The 23,144-nt window shown below is 41.7% G+C and overlaps 1 protein-coding gene across 1 annotated transcript; it reads right to left on the bottom strand.

Annotated features, from left to right (window-relative positions):
* Positions 1-2,104: 2,104 nt before the first annotated feature.
* On the bottom strand, positions 2,105-18,834 carry LOC113527238 (legumain-like). Its single transcript, XM_034309567.2, has 13 exons — positions 18,757-18,834; positions 18,544-18,641; positions 17,839-17,920; positions 17,635-17,720; positions 11,986-12,061; positions 11,676-11,738; positions 10,457-10,520; positions 10,238-10,356; positions 9,975-10,088; positions 9,523-9,732; positions 4,060-4,215; positions 2,428-2,495; positions 2,105-2,322 (listed from the first exon to the last, which is right to left on the bottom strand). The coding sequence occupies exons 1-13, from the start codon at positions 18,826-18,828 to the stop codon at positions 2,277-2,279; spliced, it is 1,254 nt and encodes a 417-aa protein (XP_034165458.2). The 5' UTR covers positions 18,829-18,834; the 3' UTR covers positions 2,105-2,276.
* Positions 18,835-23,144: the final 4,310 nt, after the last annotated feature.

Here is a 23,144-nt window from a genome sequence, read left to right as displayed (position 1 = left end):
TAATTAAGTTAATAAAACAAACTTTCTGAGTATTTCTACATTTTTAGCTCGTTTAGCTCTGCGAACAGACACAGTCTCAATATAGTGGATCCTGAGTGACAACTGAGTGACAGTGCAGCTAGCAGGCGGTCAGTTTAGCCTGTTTGTCTGCTCCCTGGCCTTGGCTCTGGATTGTCACCAATTAACTAGGCCTGTTCTAAGACTATATGCAATGCTGATATAAATGAGAAATGAGATAGACATAACCTGCTGTAATCTACATCACCACACTGCATTTGAATGGGGCCAGAGCATATTACTGCATCTGACATCGCCTTCGCTAATTTACACACCTTTACAATGTTACTCTTAGTAACCTCTGACTAATGAAGGCTTATATCATTAGCTCCTAGGTGAAAAACTATCTTTGAAAACCTGTGTTTGCCTAAAACCTTAAGATTACCTGCTTTTTAAATAATTCATAGACATGTCTTCAATTAATTTTGCAGCCTTTTATGATGATGTGTTAAGCCTGACAGTGTAATTAAAAGTGTAAAAAATGGTCAAAACAACATTTTTAACACTGTAATACTTGTGGCAAAATCACCCTCACTTTTATTTTAGAATATTAGTTAAAAATGCTTAGTTGGAACATTGGAACTTAGTTGGAAGAGTAAATGCAAAAACTGACAAAGAAGACAATTCTGGTTTTGTGTCAATTTTTCATTTCACAGTTTGTAAAATAACTGTACAGTTTTGTATGCTAGCTATTCTTTTCCTGAAACTCCGATCTCTTTTCCTTTTGTTCTAGTTAGGGGAATTCTTTCAGTCCATGCTTTAGAGCTTGTTTTTTCAACGATGGGTAACATTTGTCTGTACAACAAACAAGTAATTTTTTTGTTATTGTAATGATAACTGCAGTTTGACAGTTTTATGTCATAAATTACTCTGTAGCATGTGACTTCGGCATCTTTGATTTATTGTAAAAATGCTGTTAATGCGCTGTTTGGCTTTCTGTAATGTGGGACAAATGAATGACCTAATAGAGACACTCGTTTACTGACTGATCTGGTCTCACCTGATTCATCCTTGACTGTATGGATAATGTTCAAATTCACTGGCTGTCAAAAACAGGAGTTGGATCTCTTTATCATTTTAAAAATGCAACACTACAGATATACAAGCTGCACTTTTAACAGTGTTTTAAATCATTTCAAAACAGTAAAACGTGCTTGTTGTTGGTGAAATGTGACCCTTTTTGCATTCCACACTAATCAGTAAACGACTAAGTGGCGTTTATATCAACACAGTAAATGAGATACATGTGTGTGATGAGCATGTAACTAAACCTCAGGAGATTGTGGCCTCTGGTGGTCAGGAGTGGTACTGCAGCACACTGCTGTTGTACAATGTAGTGGAAACAGTTGTGCTATTTTAACAGTTTACTGAAATCAGTTGAAGAACACATGAGCTCTTACTATCAGTACTAACACACAAGAGACAAGAGAGATTACCAACCCTCAAAGCATTGCTGAACAACTTTTGCAGTGTGACAGGGTGCGTTATCCTGCTGAAAAAGGCCACTGCCATTAAGGAATACCACTGCCATGAAGGTCTAACATCCACATGAATGCCTGGACCCAATGTTTCCCAGCAGAGCCAAGAGCATCACACTGCCTCCACCAGCTTGCCTTCTTCCCATAGTGCATCCTGGTGCCATCTCTTCCCCAGGTGACACACACACACACACACACCCGACTGTCCACACGATGTAAAAGAAATCATGATTCATCAGACCAGGCCACTTTCTTCCATTGCTCCATGGTCCAGTTCTGATGTTCACGTGTCCATTGTAGGAGCTTTCGGTGGTGTACAGGGTCAGCATGGGCTCTCTGACCGCTACGCAGCTACGCAGCTCCATACGCAGCAAACTGTGATGCACTGTGTATTCTGACACTTTTCTATACTGTATATATATATATATATATATATATATATATATACACACACACACACATTATAACCTTTTTTTTTAAAATACAAGTCATAATATATGTAAAAACCATCTTTGCAGCACAGTACTGTCTAAATATACCGATTTAACACAAACTCTTGTTTCTTTGCAAGTTCTTTATTATGGTCTTTGACAGGCTTTGTGATTATGTGATTTTAGTTACATTAAAAGAAATTAAAAGGTTGATCAATTTTTCCTTCGCATGTTCTAAACTCCATCCTCACATTATTGAAAGCAAGAAAACGGGTAAAAGAAAATGATTGTGAAGTTGTGTGTGAGTTATTCAGAAAGTAATCTCCCGGCTCACGTGAGTGATGGCTTCAGTGATGCTGATGGAAACAAACACATAGGAAATTAGATTAGAAATAAAAGTAGAAATGACTGGACATTTTTAAATCAGATTAAATCCTGAAAAAGTGAAACTCATCACATACCTCTCAACCTCCAACCCACACTCACACAGATTCACTAAAACCTGCAGGTGTTGCCGAGTGACAACAAACTGCACAGAGAGAGAGAGAGAGAGAGAGAGAGAGAGAGAGAGAAATAATTTTAATAAAGAGAGATAATTTTCTTTTTTGTAACACTCATTAAGGTTACACACCAACAAACCATAAACTTTAACATTAATAACAGTAATTCTTGTTAATAAAGTAGGAGCTGTTTGTTGATTCTGGGAGGTGAAATTGATTCTTTTATTTGATTTGGTATTTGTTTTGTTTTGGTTTCAATCATTTCACAGTTATTGTTTCTGCAGCTATACAGCTCTCCTTTGACTCAGTTTAGCAGCTCACATCTACAAAAAAAAAAAAACACAGCTAAAAAATGCATGTTTTATTCACTTCCTGCAGGTGAGTCAATTTAGAGTCAAACCGCTTTCTCACTAGAGTTCACTCGGAAGTGGACTGACACCATCTCACGCAGACTCTCTCGGACCCGAGTGTGATTGCTGTGTTCTCACCTGAATCATTCTGTGTTAATTCATGTAGGGCTGTTGCTGTGTGTTTTGCCTAGAATTTGAATGTCCACATTTACATGAAATGGATATAGATTATAAAGTGCTACAGAAATTAAATCAAAACATTTAAATGTGTTAGATGTTAGCAACCTTCATTCATTTGAATTATAAAGAACACAGTTCAATATCAAAAATAACAAATTATTTAAAAAAACATACATTATTCCATAAGATTCTATGTGGGCTATTTACGTATGGAATTAAATTTGTGCCAAAAGTATTGAACGTAACTTTTCAAGACATGAACAAAAATATACAATGAGAAAGAAGAAAAACACTATGAAACTGAAAAAAAAATGAACAAAAAAATTGGCAAATAATTTAACATGGTCTTCAAATAAACAGCATTCTTTGCTAACAGTTTTCTAAGCTTCCTTTTCACTAATCATGGTTTATGAATGTGCTGCCGGAGGTTTCGTTTACGTTCGCCATTCTGGCACAAACCTCTCATGTCACACTTACTCATGTAAATACTGGGTTTTGTGGAAAGATGATACAACCCTGGGATATTTGTGTAGTCCGTTTCTCATTCACCTCCAAACCTGCCCAGGTTTCGTTGCTCTCTCATTACATCATGCGTACTTCTTAAAAGGGAATCACATTCTCTTATGCTCTGAAATCTAGCACCACCCGGTTACATGTTTCAAATTTCAAATTTCATGTGACTGAGAATAAGATTTCTGGAGATATTAAATCCTAAACATATATTTTGATGTTAGAATTCAGTCAAAATATTTTTACAGACTTTGGTTTTAGGTCACAAGAAACAAATGAAAAAAGAAATCTGAGACATGCAGCAACAACTCTATGTGAACTGACACAGAATGTCTCATCTGCCTAAAGGACAGAGCTGGAGAACACACCAGGGTGCCATTTAAACCCATTAATCACTGAAAGCACCCCTAACTAACACATGTATTAACAAGTTTTTATTTCATTTAGCACAAATTATATTACAGCATGCTACTCTCTTTAGTATTCTTACTCCATTCCACTTCATGTTAGTCAAACAAACACACACACGTACATGCTGTACATATATACATACCGGCTCCTTTTCCCAGTTGAAGAGAGTTTTCCTAAAATGCTCAGCCACGGTTTTGAGTTCGTACGTGCGAGTCACCTCACGTTTTTCAGTCAGAGCTTGTGAAGCGTTTGTGTGTTTAGCAATCTTCTGCAGCGCTTCATCCACTGTCTTCCTCTTCTACAAATATGATAATAATATACAAATTTAATCTATAAAGCCATCTAAAGTGACTGTTTCTTAAATACAAATGTCTTTTTACGTTACATGATAATATGTAATTCATCACAAAATGACAACATTTTTGATATAATGGCAAATTTCATTACTGAAATAACAATCTAACATGTATGTAGCATGTGGGGGTGGGGTTTAGCATATAATGGGCGGGGTTTAGACATGACCCAGAGGAGTAATGGCTGGTGTGACACACATGAACCTTGTTTTCCCCAATAATAAACACTGCTGAATTCTGATATTACACAGACTAATGCTGTTCATATTCATTTACAAAATTTGCTGCAAGAAAATAATTTCTAATTAAAAAGCACAACTTTCTACAACATTAAATATAACTATGAACAGATAAAGTATGGCATGTAAATCTTTAATAAATAAAAAAGGTACTCAATGGCAGATTGCTTTGGTTATTGTTACCACTAAAATAGTTATTGTTACCACTAAAAATTCTGCTTAATCACACCACTCCGTCACACAGTATTTTACTGTCACAGCTACATACAGTGTTTGTTGCTTATTGTGACAGTGGGCCTGCAGCCTCTTCGTGACCAACATTATACTCCTCTCGCCTATACTGCATGGACAGCGACACTTCAGCACCACAACTGTTGTGGACAGTGCAGGAGCACGTGACTGCAAGGCGGGGCGGTGTAAGCACACAAAGCTGGCAGCCAGTGATTACAGTGGCAGCTTCTCACCCTCCTGGAGAATCCATTAGAGTATAAAAGGGTACTTTAACACTGTAAATAAAAAGCATCTTATTTTTCCCTACCTCTGTGGCCTCTGTGCTCAGCCTGCCGCAGCCTTGAGAAGCTACAATGGTGGAGAATGCGGGCATGAGCACAGACCCAGCCCCCACCCACACCATGCACCCCATGCTAAAGCACCTCCTGTCGGAAACTCAACACCACCGGTGCTACACCTCTCCCCGACTCCTGCTGAGATGCCCAGTGCCTCCTCACCAAACTGAGCAGCGAGGATGATGCTACAGCCAGAGAAACACACATCCACTGTGGTTTTCGAGAGAGTTGTGATGAACAAATTCCCGAGGGCTCTGCCACCCGAAGAACAGAAGACCGTCGGCATGGGAGCTCCCAGCAACCCCAGAGAGTTGCTAGAGGCCCCGGAGTATGCCCTAGCCACCCTGGCAATCGGCGGGTGGGGGATCAGCGCGTGGTGACAAGACTTTGGCCCTAGTGGCTGCAGGAGTCAGCCAGCTCACCACCTCCTAACAACAATAGGGAGAGAAGGAGCCTACCGAGCCGGACCTGTCACCCCCACAATGAGCCAATAAACCCTTGATGCCTAGATGTGCCGTCCACACCTTCAATCTGCCCAGCACTCACACTATCTCAGTGAAAGAAGATGGCAGGCCACTCCCAGCCCTAGACTCAGGGAGCACCGTGACACTGACCCAGCCCGCAATCCTGCCCCGAACAGCCAAGAAATGCGGGTTCCTCTCAGTTTCCTGTACGGAGATGTCAGGGAGGTCCCCTCTCCTGAAATCCAGGTCAGGAACCTCTTCAGCAAGTGCCCACTGCTAGTGGGCCTGATTCCAGACCTTCCAGTACCCCTACTACTCAGGAGAGACTGGCCAGGGTTGCCCACGGCTCCCACCACTAAGATCACCAGGGCACGACAGCAGCGACAAATACCCTGACCCAGGCAACCCAGGATCCAGCTGGCCTACCTGGCCCAGGAAGAGGATGATGCCAAAGCGGGAGCAGAAGGTGAGACACACACACACGTTAACCCAGTCTTGTCTGTGTTTCAGCAGGTGACTTGCGAGGGCAGCTTCGAGAGTGAACAAAAAGAGGTAGACTGTCTGAAACATTGTTGGGGCCAGGTGTAACAAGTAACCAAGACCCAGTTTGAAAGCTACCTGCCTCCTATTTCCTGATCCGAGGGGCAAATCTGCAACCTACTAGTCATCCCCTGACCAGAAACCCAGCTAGTAATACACCTGGCCCACTCACACCCCTTAGACGGTCATCTGGGGCCTGCAACACCCTAGAAAAACTGAAAGACCAGTTCCTCTGGCCAGGCATAGACACTGAGGTCCAGAACTTCTTTCAGCAGTGCCTCAAATCCCAACACACCGCGCCCAAGAAGCCCAAGCCTGCTTCCCTTATCCTGCTTCCCATCATCAGCATCCCTTTTGAAAGAATAGGCATGCACTATTATTTCATAGGGCCCGGGGCCACGAGTACATCCTTGTTATCATTGTTATTGTTGACTTATGCCACCAGGTACCCCGAGGTGGCTCCCCTTTGGAAAGCCACTTCCCAGCAGGAGAGGATTGACCAGTGGCTCCTATCATTGGAGAACACATGGAGGAAGCCCAGGCGGAACGGCAACAAATATACAACTGGCCAGCCCAGCCCCAGGAGTTCCAGCAGGGTGATCAAGTGCTCCTCCTACCACCAAGCGTCAGCTGCAAGTTCCTCGCTAACTGACAAGGCCCCTGTACAGTCTTCGAAAAGGTAGGCCCAGTGAATTACCACCTGCAACAGCCAGGTAAGCATGCAGACACCCAAACATACCACATCAATTTGTTGAAAAAGTGGGTTGAAACTGCCCCAGTGGTGTCCGCAAGTCTTTCCCCAGGTCCCGCAGAGGGTACCTTGGTCCAGAAGGGAGAGGAGCTCTCCCCCACACAGAGTCAAGCTCTAACAGAGCTAGTGGAGCAGTTTGCTGATGTCTTTTCCTCGACACCTGGGATGACGCATCTGGTCCCACACGAAATTAAAACCCCACTGGGAATTGTGGTACGACAATGGCCCTACCATGTCCTGGAACCCCACCGTCGTGCTACTGAGGAGGAGGTCAGTAGGACGTGATGAAACGGCATTATCGAGGAGCCCGCCAGCCCCTGGTCTTGCCCCATTTTGGTTGTGCTGATGCCTGAAAGGAGGCGCAGGCTGTGTGATGACTTCCGGAAGCTGAACCAGGTCTTGGACTTCAACAGCTACCCACTCTCCTGAAAGGCTACTGGCAAGTAACTTTAGCCCCAGAAGCCAAGCTCAAGACAGATTTTAGCACAGCCAATGGCCACTGGCAGTGCATGGTTCTCCACTCTGGGCTGCACGGGGTGCCTGCAACATTCCAGCAGCTGATGGACATTGTCTTACAGCTGCATAAACAATTCATTGCTGCATACCTAGACAATGTCATCATCCACTCTGTCAACTTGTTGGACCACTTGTATCATCTCAGAGAGGTCCTGGGTGAGCCCCGGAAGGCAGGGCTGACAGTCAACCCACGAAAATGCCACCTGGGGCTGACTGAGGCACAGTACCTGGGGTACCACATTGGCTGGGGATTGCTGAAGCCACAAGAAAAGAAAATTGAGGCAGTAAAGGGTAGCCTCTCCCAATCACAAAGAAACTGGTATGAGCGTTTTTGGGGCTGGCAGGATACTAGAGGAGATATGAACCTATGTTCTCCTCTTTAGCCTCCCCCCTCTCAGATCTGGGTGCCACTTCAGCACCACTACTGTTCTGAATAGTACAGGAGCACATGGCTGCAAGACAGGGTGGCACAATCACACATGGCTGGCAGCCAATGGTTACAGCAGCAGCTCATCACCCTCCTGGAGAATCCAGGAATGTATAAAGGGCATGGCAAGCGCAGTAAGGTGAGCCAATTCAGAGGCTGAAGGCAGTGAGGAAGACCACGCTCCCCAAAATCGACAAGGCGAGACTCTTCATCCCGGCACTCCAAGAAGCTTCCTGGGTCCCACCCCTGCTCGCTGAGCCCTAGGGCAGGACAACTGCTAGCCCACTCACTTTCTCCCTCACGCTGCACCCCTCCCACCTACTACTTTAACACTGTGAAAAAAAGGGGCACTTTATTTCCCTACGTCTGCCTCCTCTGTACCTGTGCTCAGCCCACCGCAGCCTCGAGTAGCTACACTTACAATATATTGCCAAAAGTATTGGGACACCCCTCCAAATCATTGAATTCAGGTGTTCCAATCACTTCCATGGCCACAGGTGTATATAATCAAGCACCTAGGCATGCAGACTGCTTCTACAAACATTTGTTAAAGAATGGGTCGCTCTCAGGAGCTCAGTGAATTCAAGTGTGGTACTGTGATAGGTTGCCACCTGTGCAATAAGTCCATTTGTGAAATTTCCTCACTACTAAATATTCCACGGTCAGCTGTTAGTGGTATTATAACAAAGTGGAAGCAAATGGGAACAACAGCAACTCAGCCACGAAGTGGTAGGCTATGTAAAATCACAGAGCAGGGTCAGTGCATTCTAAGTCGCCAACTTTCGCAAACTTCGTGTGGCCTTCAGATTAGCTCAAGAACAGTGCATAGAAAGCTTCATGGAATGGGTTTCCATGGCCGAACAGCTGCATCAAAGCCTTACATCACCAAGTGCAATGCAAAGCGTCGGATGCAGTGGTGTAAGGCACGCCACCACTGGACTCTAGAGCAGTAGAGACGTGTTCTCTGGAGTCACGAATAATGCTACTCTGTCTGGCAATCCGATGGACGAGTCTGGGTTTGGCAGTTGACAGGAGAATGGTACTTGCCTGACTGCATTGTGCCAAGTGTAAAGTTTGGTGGAGGGGGGATTATAGTGTGGGGTTGTTTTTCAGGGGTTGGGCTTGGCCCCTTAGTTCCAGTGAAAGGAACTCTTAATGCTTCAGCATACCAAGACATTTTGGACAATTTCATGCTCCCAACTTTGTGGGAATAGTTTGTGGATGTCCCCTTCCTGTTCCAACATGACTGTGCACCCGTGCACAAAGCAAGGTCCATAAAGACATGAATGAGTGAGTTTGGTGTGGAGGAACTTGACTGGACTGCACAGAGTCCTGAACTCAACCCGATAGACCACCTTTGGGATGAATTACAGCGGAGACTGCGAGCCAGTCCTTCTTGTCCAACATTAGTGCCTGACCTCACAAATGCACTTCTATAAGAATGGTCAAATATTCCCATAATCACACTCCTAAACCTAGTGGAAAGCCTTCCCAGAAAAGTTGAAGCCGTTATAGCTGCAAAGGGTGGGCCAAATCCATATGAATTCCTACAGATTAAGAATGGGATGTCATTGAAGTTCATGTGCATGTAAAGGCAGATGTCCCAAAACTTTTGGCAATATAGTGTATATAATATAGTGTTGTGTTGATGAATAAGAGTCACGACATTGATACAGTGAGTGTGACTACTGAATCTATTCAGAAATAAGGACTGTAAATAATGCAGTACAGTGGAAGTTGCTTACTCACTCTTTTAAGATCATCATACTGTCTTTCCAGGGCCTGTCTTTTTTCCGGGTCCTGTTCATTTTTAATCCTGTTTTCTTGGATTATCAGTGGAACTTCTGTAGTGTCTACCACATCGGACACTTGAATGTTCAGGGGCTGGGACGTGTAGGCCTCTCTGACAGAGACGGGGGATTCTCCAAGAAATTCACTCAACATTAACTTCAGCATGCCCTAAATAATGCCGAGTAAGGAAGAATAAATACAACATTACACAAAGTAAACACTCTAGGCATTTAAACATTATTAACATTGTCATTTATTTTGAATAAATAATACAGCATTTTCCAGGGTTAATAATTTGTTTTGCTATGGAATTTTCTTCTGATGTAATGTTTCCCTTTATTCCTTAATTGAGATATCAAAATAATATGAAGAAACATTTAAAATACTACATTTATTTTTGTTGTACATACCTTGTCTCCATAGTTACATGGTGTCTCAGTCACTCCCGCCTTCCTTGCATCTTCATTCACGTTTTTCAACAGGTAGGAAAACTGCTCTCCAAACGAAGTCACAGTAAGTTTTACCTTTAGAGTGAAGTGAAGAACAACAGAAAAAATGAATGGTGTCTAATTCAAATATTTTACAAATATGTAAGAAATCAAAGTACATCTTTGTGGTGTAAAAACACTTTATAGTGATATTTTGAGGCATTAATAGTTTAATAAACACTAACTGTGTCCATGTGATGAAGCCAGTTAAAAGTGAAGATATCAGAAAGAAAAGTGTTTCTTTTCTTGTCGAAGAAACAAGCATAGGTATATTCATCAGGCTTGCACGAAGAAACTGCATACACTGAAACAAAAGGATAAAGGCCTTTCAGACACATGGGAAGAACACATGTACCTAAACATGACAGAACTGTGACTTTGCAGTAAATAGATATTGTACTAACCGTTGCAGTCAGACAACTGATCCAGCATCGATCCAGAACAACACGCTTCCAAATAAATGACCATCTGCAAACATTGACCAGGTACAAAAAATCAGCAAACACACACAAAAACAAACACATACAAAAATATGATTACTTTAAAGTTTTAGGGATTTTATCACTTTCATAGATAGGGATGGAAAATGTATACGGAACAGGTCCTTGTCTCGTCAACGATGAATTCAGCGCCCAGCTACAACTCCAAGACTACAACACAAACTACGAACATGGCTGATGAGGACTACAACACGCAGACATCATGAACTCTATCATGTTCACATTCATTCTGATTACGCACACCTGGACTGAATTACACACACGCAAGGACCCTCACTTCACAATGGGTACAAGTCATTGTAGCGGTAGTGGTAGTGGTAGTGGTAGTTGTGGTGCTAAAATAAATCTGCTTGTCATCAGTGTAATAGCAAAAATGACAATAATGAAAATGGCTGTGAATAATCTGACCATGATCTGAATGACTGCTGACATTTTAACATTAATTGTGACAAAATTTATCATAAGTATGACATTCTTTAATAAATAAAAAATTGAATTGGTAAATTGCTGTGATCAAAGGAAAATAAAACACTTAAGGCCAGGGCCGTTATAGGAAAATAATCAACACTGTCGGACTAATAAGAATTGAAAAAGAGCTGTGGTATAATCTGTGATCTGCTTTATTTATTTTTAATGGAATAGAGAGATAGGAAATGAAAGACAGGACATAAGAACACAGAATGAATGGTAAGACTGTAACATCTAAACCTGGCCATGTCCCCTCCTGACCACAAGAGGGCACCCTCCCCAAAATTCTGAACTGCTTCTTCGGCTACTCGACTCATTTCCTGTTTGCACATTATAAAAAGCACATGAGCTATTCAAGTTATAATGAAACCTGACATTTTGCCAGTCATTTGTGTGAGATCTGTGCTGTTATTTCCTGATATTTTGTGCATGACTTTGCCTTTGTCTCATGCTCTGATTTTGATGAGATTTCTGATATCTGATATTTTGACGACCTTCTGAAATTGTTGTTTTATCAGAGTGTTTTTGGTAAGGACCTGGACAGTCTTGACCTTGATTTGCCTGTTCATTAACTTTTTGCATAGGATTCTTTACCTCTGTGAGCCCTGGGTTACAGAGATGTGCAAAAATGTAAATTAGAAGTTAAAATACGTACCTTTGAAAATTTGTGTCTCTTTGACATCTCCTTCACTGTGTTAATGAGATCATGTGCATAAAGCTGTAACAGGAAAAAAAAGATCATTTCCTGATGACCTCAGTAGTATATGATTATAAAGATCTGGTACTCTGACTGAAAATGAGTCGCTTAATGATATTCAGTTTCTGATATTCAGTTACTGATATGAAATCAAAACAACTTACAACCCCATAAGTTACAACTGTACAACCCCGTGTACAAAACGTACTATAACTATGTAAGAGCTCTGAGAATGGCCCAGAAGGAGGAGAAAATTTACTGAACTTACTGTGGAATTAGGAAAGTGAAAGATTCCTTTATTTCCATGGTCTGATAAGTAGATGAAGATGGAATCATTTTCACCACTGAAAGAGAAAAAAAATCTTAAAATGATAAAAGATATTTGTAATAATTGTTGACAGTATGATTTTGTCACATTCCAAAGTGTGGAGATTTTAGATTCCTAACTTGATTGCTCCCATAACATCTAGCAATACAAATAAAACCACAAACCTACCAACCTTCACATATTTTGTGTAGGAGCTCCACATTTTAATGTCAGAGAACATTGCAATGTGTTATCACTCAAAAACACACAAAAACAGCAGTCTTTTTCCCCTGATAAAAAACAGCAGATGAGCTAGTTGAACAGTTGCACAGCAGCAGCTTGTGACCATAGATTTTGGTTTTGCAGGAGGACATGAATAACTACACAGCCTCAAACAAAATGAAGTGGAGAGGCTATCACACTCGACTTATGCAGTTGTTTCAGCAAAATTTCCAGCCCAACTACATCTCAAAATCTACACAGAAGGCCTAAAACTAGCCCAAAATTTTGGGCATTGCAAAAAGGAGACACATTTTTCTTTGTTTTTCACAGTCTTTGTGTTGGGAAGTGATCACCATGGTACACACACACATTTCTGATGTTTGGATATGAACCACTCAATAATCTCTCTTTCCCTCTCACAAGCTGTACAATATAGCTAACAATAGAAAAGGTTCTGTACATCATACACACACTGTCTGTGCTTTATTCTGATTATATGTTATAAAACAACTTCTTTGCAGCAGTAGAGAGATTTTGAACTAGCCCACCCAGCCAACTCTGTTAATAACTCCTCTATCCACTGCTTCTCCTTGTCAGGTCAACTCCAGCATACACCAAAAACTCAGTTTCCCAGAACACATAGCGGCCTACAAACATGGCTGTCCTGGACTATACTTCTCAAAACACACAAATTCTGTCATGTTCACAGTCACTGGACGTTTAACCATACACACCTGTTCAAAATTACATCTGCACCTATATAAACAGACTACAAAGATTCAGCCCGTTGTGAAGTAACGCTCAGTGTGTGATTACCTGACCTTACCAACCTGTTTATTGTGTATTGTTTCTGTGGTATTCTGATCTTGCTTTCTACCAGGTTGTTGGATTTAGCATTTGCCTGTTTGTACGGTTTGCTCATCGCCTGATCATTGCCTCGTTGTTGATTACATCTTTGCTTTACAATTTGGATTTGTCTGCCTGCTTCCGCAATAAACCGCAATTGCAATTCCACCTACATTAAATAAAATTACATTGCTGTTACCATGGATGCAGCAGGAGAGCATGACTGGTGGCCCATGGTAGCAACACAAAGACAACTGGTGGGCAAGCACCAACAACGTCTGGCAGATCTGGACGCAAAGTCTTGAGGTCACTGACCTCCGCTGTTACGCTGCAACCTCCAATGCTGGCAGCTAGCTCACTAATCCTGCAGCAGGACAAGTATGCAGGTGAAATGTTCCTTTGTAAAGGCTTTCTGCTAGATTGTTCACTGTATTTTCCCAGCAAAGAGGTACTAACAGAGCAGCAGGAGATCGCAGCCTTTCTAGACCTCCTCAACAGCAAGGCGCTAGACTGGGCCACAGTGGTATGGTATCAGGGAGGAGAACAGCTGACTTCCACGACCGGTTCATAGAGCTGTTTCAATGCATCTTTGATCATTCACTTTTCAGGAAAAGGAGATCAGAGAATAGCTGCTCACCATGTCCCAAGGTAAAAGAGGAGTATCCAAGTACAGATTCGAGTTCCGTGGTTGGAACACACCGGCCCTGAAAGCCTCCTTTCTTCGGGGCTTAAACTCTGAGATTCTCACCGAAATGGCATGCAGAGATGATAAGATGACTCTAGATTCCCTGATCGATCTCTCCATCCACCTAGATCACCTGCTTCAAAAATAAAGGCCCCCACAAAGAGACATGATTTCACTGGGGGTATGCAGCCTCTCCGAACCCATGGAACTGGGCCAAGCCAGGCTTAATGATGGCAAACGGGAAAATCGTCGCAGAGAACAATGGTGCTTTGACTGTGGCCAGCCTGACCACTCCGTAGGACAAAGCCCCCTCTGTGCTCAGTCTTCAGCCACACCTGACCCATCAGAGAGCAGGAATAACTATCCCCGTTCTTCAAAAGTGAGTCATTTTCATTTGTTGTTTCCCCAATCACTCACATATTTTCACTTAAATTGAAAATACAACACTCAGATGGTGTCTCTGAATTGGCAGTGCTTGTTGACTCTGGGTCCACTGGCAACTTCTTCAACCAAAACACCATGAACAAACTCCACATCCCCACACAAACACTGCAACACCCCGTCCATATTCAAGCCATTGACGGAGGACCCATCGGAGAGAGTGCCATCACCTGCTGCACACAGCCCCTCCTCCTCCAGATCAGCGCGCTGCATCAGGAACTCGTGTCTTTCCTCGTCACCCATACCACTAAACACTCCATTATTCTGGGATGTCCATGAATGCAATGACATGAACCCCAGCTAATGAGATCACTCACTGGTCTCCCCACAGTCACAACCACTGTCTCCAAGTGCCTTGGCTGATAGTGGCATCGACAACAGTTGAAACTCCAGAAAATCACACACCCCTCAATATCCCTTCAGAATACCATGATCTTCGTGAAGTATTCAGTAAGACTAAAGCCAGGGTACATCAGTCTGTCCAGGTCTCCCACCTCAGCTGGCTTCTTTTTCATGGAGAAGAAAGGGGGAGGTCTCAGACTCTACATCAACTATCAAGGTCTTAAACAAGTAACCATCAAGTAACAGTACCCACTGCCACTGGTCCCTACAGCCCTCAAACAACTGTGTTCAGCTCAAATCTTCACTAAACTTGACCTCAGAAGTGCATATAATCTGGTTCAGATTCTGGAGACAAGTGGAAAACTGGCCACTATGAGTATTGTGTAATGCCGTATGGGCTCTGGTGTGCCCTCTCTGTATTCCAATGTCTCATCAATGATGTCATATGAGACATGCTTTTGTCATAGTTTACGTTGATGACATCTTGATCTACGCTCCCTCGAAACTCATGTCTGCAATGTTTGGCAAGTCCTAGAGTGCCTACTGCAAAACCAGCTGTTTGTGAAAGGAGAAAAATGTGAATTCCACAGGCATAAAATCTCTTTCTTGGGATATATCATGAGCCCAGAAGGGGTAACTATGGACAAAGCTAAGGTGACTGCCATCCCTGAGTGGCCCAAACCCAGAACCATAAAGAATCTACAAAGATTTCATGGTTTCTTGAACATTTACAGAAGTTTCATCCGAGGCTTCAGCTCCATAGGCTATCCACTGACGTTGCTTCTCAAGAAATGGGCCAAATGACTGGCATGGAGCAATGTAGCCGAGGAGGGACTCAACAAGTTTATGACTACCTTCACCACGGCCCCGAACCTCAAGCATCCTGACCCATCTCAACCTTTCATAGTAGAGGTGAATGACTCCGAGATGGGCATTGGAACTGTCCTCTCCCAAAGATTCAGTAATAAGCCCAAAGTCCACCCAAAGGCCTTCTTTTCCAGGAAGCTATCCCCCGCAGAACAGAAGTATGACATTGGAAACAGAGAGCTACTGGCTGTTAAGCTGGCACTGGAGGAACGGTGTCACTGACTGGAGGGGTCCACCCATCCATTCACTATATTTACCGATCACAAGAAAGTTTGAATAGTCACCAAGCCTGATAGGCTCTGTCCTTTGCCTGTTTCCAATTTATCCTGTCATACAGACCCGGTTCGAAGAACATGAAAGTGTACTCTCTTTCCTGCTTGCATGCTGTGAGCCCAAAGAATGACAGCAAAGATCACATCCTTCCCCCTTTCGTGCTTTGTAAGAACGGTCACTTGGGGACATTGACCAAGAGATTGCCCACACCTCACCGTAGCGGTTTCCCTGGTCGTGTCCTCCCAACAAATGATTTGTGCCCACTGCCCTGTGTGGTAAACTCATCACTTGGGCACATACTGCCGTAGCCAATAGCCATCCAGGTGCCCAATGGACATATCATCTGTTATGGGACAAATACTGGTGGCCCAACACGCTAACAGATGTACAGCATTTCTTCTCATCATGCACCACTTACGCACGCGCCAAAGTCTCGCAAACCCTGCTAGTCAGTAAGCTCATGCCCCTGCCCATGCCACATCGGTCTTGGTCTCAGATGGCAGTGGACACTGACCTCCCAGAGTCATGCAATAACACAGTCATCCTTGTCATCCCTGACCATTTCTCAAAATCTTTGCACCTCATCCCTCTGCCTGGCCTATAAAGCCTATAGCAGAACTGCTTTTTAACCACTTGTTCTGGGAATCCAGGAAGACATCGTCAGCACCCAAGGCACCTAGTTCATGTCATGAGTCTGGTCAAGTTTTATGAAGAAACTGGGGGTTACCATGAGCCTTACTGCACGGTACCACCCCCAGACTGACAGGCAGGTGGAGAGGGCCAACCAAGAGATCGGCCATTTTCTCAGGACTTTCTGTGCAGAAAACCATTGCAGATGTTCCCTTGACAACTCCACCTGCAGCACTTGAGATCGAACGTCAACCAGCGTACAGAGCCAGGAACATACTCAACTACCGTTGCAGAAATGCTAAACTGGAGTACCTCATTGAATGGGAAGGGTATAGTCATGACATCCTTAACCCCAGCTTGTGCCAAGAATTCCACTCCAGACACCTAGAACTCCCAGGGCCTCATCCTAGAGTGAACTCTTTGAGAGGGGTGTGTCAGGTCACCTCCTTCATCCACTGAGAACTCTGTTTCCCAGAACACACTGCGGCCTACAAACATGGCGTCCCCGGACTACACATCCCAAACACACAAATTCCGTCATGTTCACAGTCACTGGCTTTTAACCATGCTCTCCTGTTCACAATTACACCTGCACCTATATAAACAGACTATGAACATTCAGCCAGTTGTGAAGTGTGATTACCCGACCTTACCAACCCGTAAGTTTTTGGATTTAGGTTTTTGGATTTAGGATTTGACCTGTTTGTGTGGTTTGCGCATTGCCTGATTATTGCCTGTTGTTAGATTGCATCCTTGCCTTACAATTTGGAATTGTCTGCTTGTTTCCACAATAAACTCTTACTGAAATTGCATCCTCTTCTGCCTACCTTACCTGACACTCCTACGAGCATGGGGCAGTGTGATTCCTGCCTGAATGGGTCTCTATTTAACTTTTGTTGTGGTTTCCATATTTGACCACTAGGTGCAATAACAACTCTGTGGAACTAATTGGGGCAGTACATGATTGTACAACATGCAGAAAGGGAAGCGAATGCAAAGTGAGATTATATATTTCAAATAGCAACTATTTTTAAATTAGTCACTCAAATGGTGTTGTAAATAAAGTCTTTATGATCTGTGAGATGATTGTTTTGCCAGCTGGGCTGGTTTGAGTAGCACGAGCACATTAATATATACCTGTGATTTGCAACTGTAGTACTCTCAGAGCTGCTGTTGTAGAAAATTAATCAACATCTTCTGACCAGAATCCACAATGCAATAGTGCTTTAAGTAAGTTTAAAGTATGTAGTAAAAGGTCACCTGAATTAGAATAGGTGAATAAAGCTAAAAGAGATGGTTTCTACCTTTGTATTACTTTTTTTGGTCCTGTTTTCTTGACAGCAGCTGAATCTCCACGTAGTACAGCCAGAAAGTTTTCAGCTGATACCTCCTGATAATGGACAATTTAAAAACATCGATTCTACTTAACAAAAATAACTAGATTGTTTTATAATAATAATCAGAGTTTATTTATTTATTTATTTATTAAATGTTACAGAGCACATTACCTCTCCAGTGTAGTCCTTTAGAACCCCAGGGTAAACATTTGGGCCATTTGGTACATTGATTATGTTTCCAGGAATGGGATTTCTACAAAAATATAATATAGACAAATAATATAATTATCTTTAATGAATACTTATTCATCATATAAATATATTATACATAATATACAGTATTTATGAATATAAAGAATTAGGATAAATGAGTTACAACAGTTACAAGTTTCAGATTGTTGTATTTATTTAAACCTCTACACTGCAAATCCAGTAAAATACTATAACATTATTGAACAGTACGATACTGTAATATGTGTTGCATTATGGGATTTTTCACGCTGAAAATAAATTACAGGATGAATAATAAAAAAACTAGTGCTACTAGCGACAAAAAAGGAAAAAAAGAACAAATGATTGTGCCTGATCCCCAAGTGTTAATCAGATTTTTTTAATCATTTTATCTAGCATTATCATCATTCACACTAAAGCTAGTTATCATTCCTACTTTTCAACTTATATTTTCATATGGTCTTCCTCAGAACCAAAATGGATGCCCTGGGAAAATTTCTCTGTACTGTATTTTGTGTTGCAAGAAGCATGAAAGTATTTTGCATCACCACAATGAAATATTTTTTACATTTTCATGTAGTCTAACCTGAGAGTTTTTCTCACTATTTGGCACGGCCCTCTTCTACTGCAGAGCTCTATACTCACTGTTGATTATAAGCGATATCATCATACATCATCACCACAATCTGCTCATCTGGAACGCCATTCTGGTGTGCGACCTGGTAAGCGTGGCACACGTTGGCCTGTAATAGAAATGACACTTTAAAAGAAATTATTTTACTGAGCAATACACATAAAAATATCACATAACATATTAGCATTACTTTTAATTTAAGCCACGGCATTTAATATTCACACCTGGACACCGTAGTCTTTCCAACCTTTAGAACCTCCTGCCAGGAGAACCCACTGTTTGCCCTTGCTGGCCATGTCGATGTTCCTACAAAAAACTTAAAATCAGGTGTACCTGGGCCAACAAGAGTATTCAAAAACTAAAAATTATAAATTAAAATTAATAACAAAGAACCGTAGCAGAGTTTCTGTGTATGTTTTTCTCTTGTCTTTGTGGGTTTTTCTCCAGATTCCTCCCACGTCCTAAAAACATGCCAGTAGGTGGATTGGTTTAGATAAGTTGCCCCTAGGTATGAATGCATATGTGAAAGTGTGTGTGTGTGTGTGTGTGTGTGTGTGTGTGTGTGTGTGTGTGTGTGTGAATGAGTGCGCATGGTGCCCTGTTATGGACTGGTGTCCCACCCCGGGTGATGTTCCACCGCAATCCCCGAGTTCCCAGCAGAGACAGGATACACTGTGGCCCTGACTGGGATAAAGCGTTTACTGAAAGTGAGTGAGTGAAAATAATTTTTATTATACTACATTACTGATGAATTCTGTAGTGGTCCCTGGAGGACTAGTGGTTAGGCCTCGGCGCTCTCACCACCGTGGCTCGGGTTTGATTCCCAGCCAGGGAACCAGCCCCAGCCACTGGGGTTGCACAAGACAGCTCCCAAGCCTGGATAAAACTGGGGAGGGTTGCGTCAGTAATGGCAACCGGAGTAAAAACCATGCCAAATCAAATATGCTAGATAATTTAATTGATATTATTCAATGCAAAAGAGAAAAAATAGAGGTGAGGGAATGACTTTTTATAGCTTCTATAACGTAAGTGAGAACAGGAACTAACTTGTTTCACAGATATCCCACAACATTAAATTTCGTTGTCTCTGTACTCGTACTCTGACAACGACCATAAAGTTGAACCGAACCTAACCTAAATGTAACTCTAAATGGTTAATGGTCTAATGGTCTAATGGTCTAAATGTAATCATTGATTGCAGTGGGATGAGATGAATAAAACACTTAGTGACTTGCTGTTATAGGAGAATAAATCATACCACCCTGTCACTCAGTATTTTACTGTAACACCAACACACACATATTTACATAATACACTGTAAATGAGTTGTTGGGACAAGTGATTATTCATCTTAAAATTAAATGGTTTTTCATTTCATTTAAATGGTCTTTCATTGTAAAGCTGAAAATTCTTTAATTTCCTTTGAACTGGATTATTGGTGTTGAATAAAAATTAGAAATGTGTTAATTCTTACCTGTTTTCTCTCCTGTGATGGCTTCAGCTCAGCGTTAGGTTGAGTGAGAGTCCTGAAAAGGTGCGTCAGGAGTTTTTATATCCAGCAAACAATCCATTTTCGCTTCATCTCCCAAGCTATCAGCAGGTTTTGATTTTGACATACCTGGAAACACAGTGCATCGTACACAAAACCTAGTCTTTAAATTGGTCTGAAATACACTGGACATGTCTACCGATACTATATTACTTCATCCTTTGTAACTTTTGTACATGTATAAACCATATACAATAAGGTTTTTACATTTTTTGTCAGTGTAGTAAATGCTACATGTAATAAATGTGATGACAATGATATGATCTATACCCACCTCTGGGCAGATTTATTTTCAAACTCAAGCTCATTTGACTCTTTTACTTTCTTAACCACTTTCAGTATCATGCGTCACTCTTCAGTGCGATTCAGTTTCCACAGAAAGAGAGTCATCTGTCACATAATAATAAGAAGGAGGAGGTTGTTGTTATTTATGATTTATTTTATTTTGATTACAAAATTACCCACAGAGAGAAGAACAGTAATGTGTGTGTTATAGTGAAGAGTGCATCTCCGACACTAATGGTGATCTGTTTAAATTTCAGGACGTGTGCCGAGATTGAGCGAAGGTGGAGTTTCCTGCTGCTACACATCTCAAAACATCAGATGAGCCATCAGCTCTTCGTCAAACTCCACCTTAACAGGCCTACCACTGGCCAACCATCACAAACAATGAATAGGGTGTTGCTAGGTGGTTTATAGGTTGATGTTATGGAATAGCAGTTGGTTGCCAGGGTGTTGCTTAGTGGTTGCAGAGTTATTTCTTTGGTATTCCAGATGGGTGATAGGTGGTTGCTAGGTCATGTTAAAGTATTGCAGGTGGTTGCTAGGTCACTTCTGTGGTATTACAAGTGCTTGCTAGCTTGTTACTTTGGAATTGCAGGTGGTTGCTAGGGTGTTTCTAGGTGGTTGCTACCATAGTCATTGCTATGGTATCCCTGGTGGTTGCTAGGGTTTTAGTAGGCAGTTGCTTTGGAATACAAAGTGGTTGCTATTGTGTTCGTAGGTTGTTGGTATTGCATAATATGGAATAACTGACATTTCAGACACAATATGACCAAACATTTTGTTATTTTTACTCCATCAATGAAAATAGTTCCCAAAGAAGCCACAGCTGGACAGGACATTGCGTGTTGCCATGGTAACGCACAGACTGACTGACAGCCTATAGTAAGTGTAGTAATGGTTTAAATGTAACAAACTTTTGTACTAAAAGAAGCTAAAGTTGTGGTTTCTTTTTATCCTGCAATCGTTCAGAAGATCCTATTCCAACATTAAATAAGAGGTAAATAAATGTTTTTGTGACTTTTATTGTTTATGGTATTCAGTCCACTTAATACTCCACTAGTTTTACTTCAGCACTAGTATTTATACAGATGTACAGCATGAAAACGCTTCTTTCACCTTAAAATACATTTCACAAGAGGTTCCAAAACTATGTGTGCTTTAACATACTGAACAGGAAGTTAACAACCTGCTCAACATTAATCTGTATTTACAGTAGAATGTAATTACTGATAGATATGAGATGAAGTCTTTCAGTAATTACATTCTAATTACATGAGAAGATTTTGCACCCTTCACAGTTCATCACTGTATTACATTATTTACATGAGCTATGTTGCCATTTATTTCCTTTACACTATATGGACAAAAGTACTGGGACACCTGACCATTACACTCATATGTGCTTGTTGAACATCCCATTCCCACTTTGTTGTTATAATAAGCTCCACTCTTCTGGGAAGCTTTCCACTAGATGTTGGAGCGTGGCTGTGGAGATTTGTGTTCATTCAGCTACAAGAGCATTAGTGAGGTCAGGCGCTGATGTTGAGCGAGGAGGCCTGGTGTGCAGTCTGCATTTCTGCTCATCCCAAAGGTGTTCAGTGGGGTTGAGGTCTGTGGTCAGGGTTCTGTGCAGGCCACTCAATTTCTTCCACTCCAACCTTCACACACCATGTCTTCATGGAGCTCGCTTTGTGCACGGGGGCATTGTCATGCGGAAACGGATTCGGACTACACCTCTTAGTTCCAGCGACAGGAAATTGTAATTCTACAGCATACAAACACACCATACAATTGTGTGCTTCAGACTTTGTGGCAACAGTTTGGGGAAGAACCACATATGGGTGTGATGGTCAGGTGTCCACAAACTTTTGAACATATAGTGTATTATATGACAATTGTTATTAATCTTATGTCTAATAAACTGTCAATCCAGATTATGAAGCATATGAAGTGCCTAAAAAGTGAACACACTAAACGACAGTAAAGAATAAAGCTATACAGTAACATAGGTAAGCATTTTGCTAAACCAGAAATCAAACATATAAAAACATACTAAAGACCAACACTGAGGCTTTTGCGAATTGTTTTTAGATGCGGGTTTAGATGTCTGACTTGCATCAAACGCAGCCTTTAAGATTATGTTTTATGTTTTATTCATGCACTAATGGTCTAACTGACCAAAAAACATTTTGTGTTTGTGTAACTTTGTCATATTACACACGGCTTTTGTGATTTTGTATTTTATTCCATTTTAAACATGTGCACTCTGTTGTATTCAGAGTCAGAGTCTTAAGTCCAAAGGTACTCGTATTCAGGTCAGGTTATGCAGCTGCTTAAGTTTTGTTTTTGTTTTTTAGGTTGAGGGATTGTGAAGGATAAGAGATGCTTCCACACACACAGACGCACGTGAATGGTTAGTGACACTGTGATTAACCTGTGAGAGAGTAACACTGTCACTGTCTGAGTAACACTCACCCACCCAGAGAACACGACCAATTCATGATCTGTTGGACTCACTCATGGCTGTGACATCATCAGGACTAAACTCTTTTCTCTTGTGCCACTCTGGAGATCCTGAGCTCCCCAAGGTCAGAATTGTGTGTAACTGATACATGCCTCTGTTTTACTCAAATTCTGCTCATGTACAGTCATGAGAAAAAGAAAGTACACCCTCTATCAATTCTCTGTTTTTGTGCACTTTACTCTAGATGAGGGCCTTAACTAGTGAATTAGTTCACCATATGTTATTGCATTATATTAGCTACCACCACAAAAAGT

Source organism: Pangasianodon hypophthalmus, chromosome 12 (assembly GCF_027358585.1).
Source record: "Pangasianodon hypophthalmus isolate fPanHyp1 chromosome 12, fPanHyp1.pri, whole genome shotgun sequence".
Taxonomy (NCBI): domain Eukaryota; kingdom Metazoa; phylum Chordata; class Actinopteri; order Siluriformes; family Pangasiidae; genus Pangasianodon; species Pangasianodon hypophthalmus.
Note: the sequence above shows the minus strand (reverse complement) of the source record. Positions and strands in the feature narration are given on the sequence as shown.

Bases quoted from the DNA above. Each gene is read 5' to 3' on its own strand.
- LOC113527238 (XM_034309567.2), bottom strand. From the start codon at position 18,828: ATGGCCAGCAAGGGCAAACAGTGGGTTCTCCTGGCAGGAGGTTCTAAA. The intron at 18,642-18,756 runs GTGTGAATATTA...TTTCTATTACAG, and splicing joins GGAAAGACTACGGTGTCCAG to GCCAACGTGTGCCACGCTTA. The intron at 4,216-9,522 runs GTGAGTAAGCAA...TCATATTTGTAG, and splicing joins AGTATGATGATCTTAAAAGA to AAGAGGAAGACAGTGGATGA.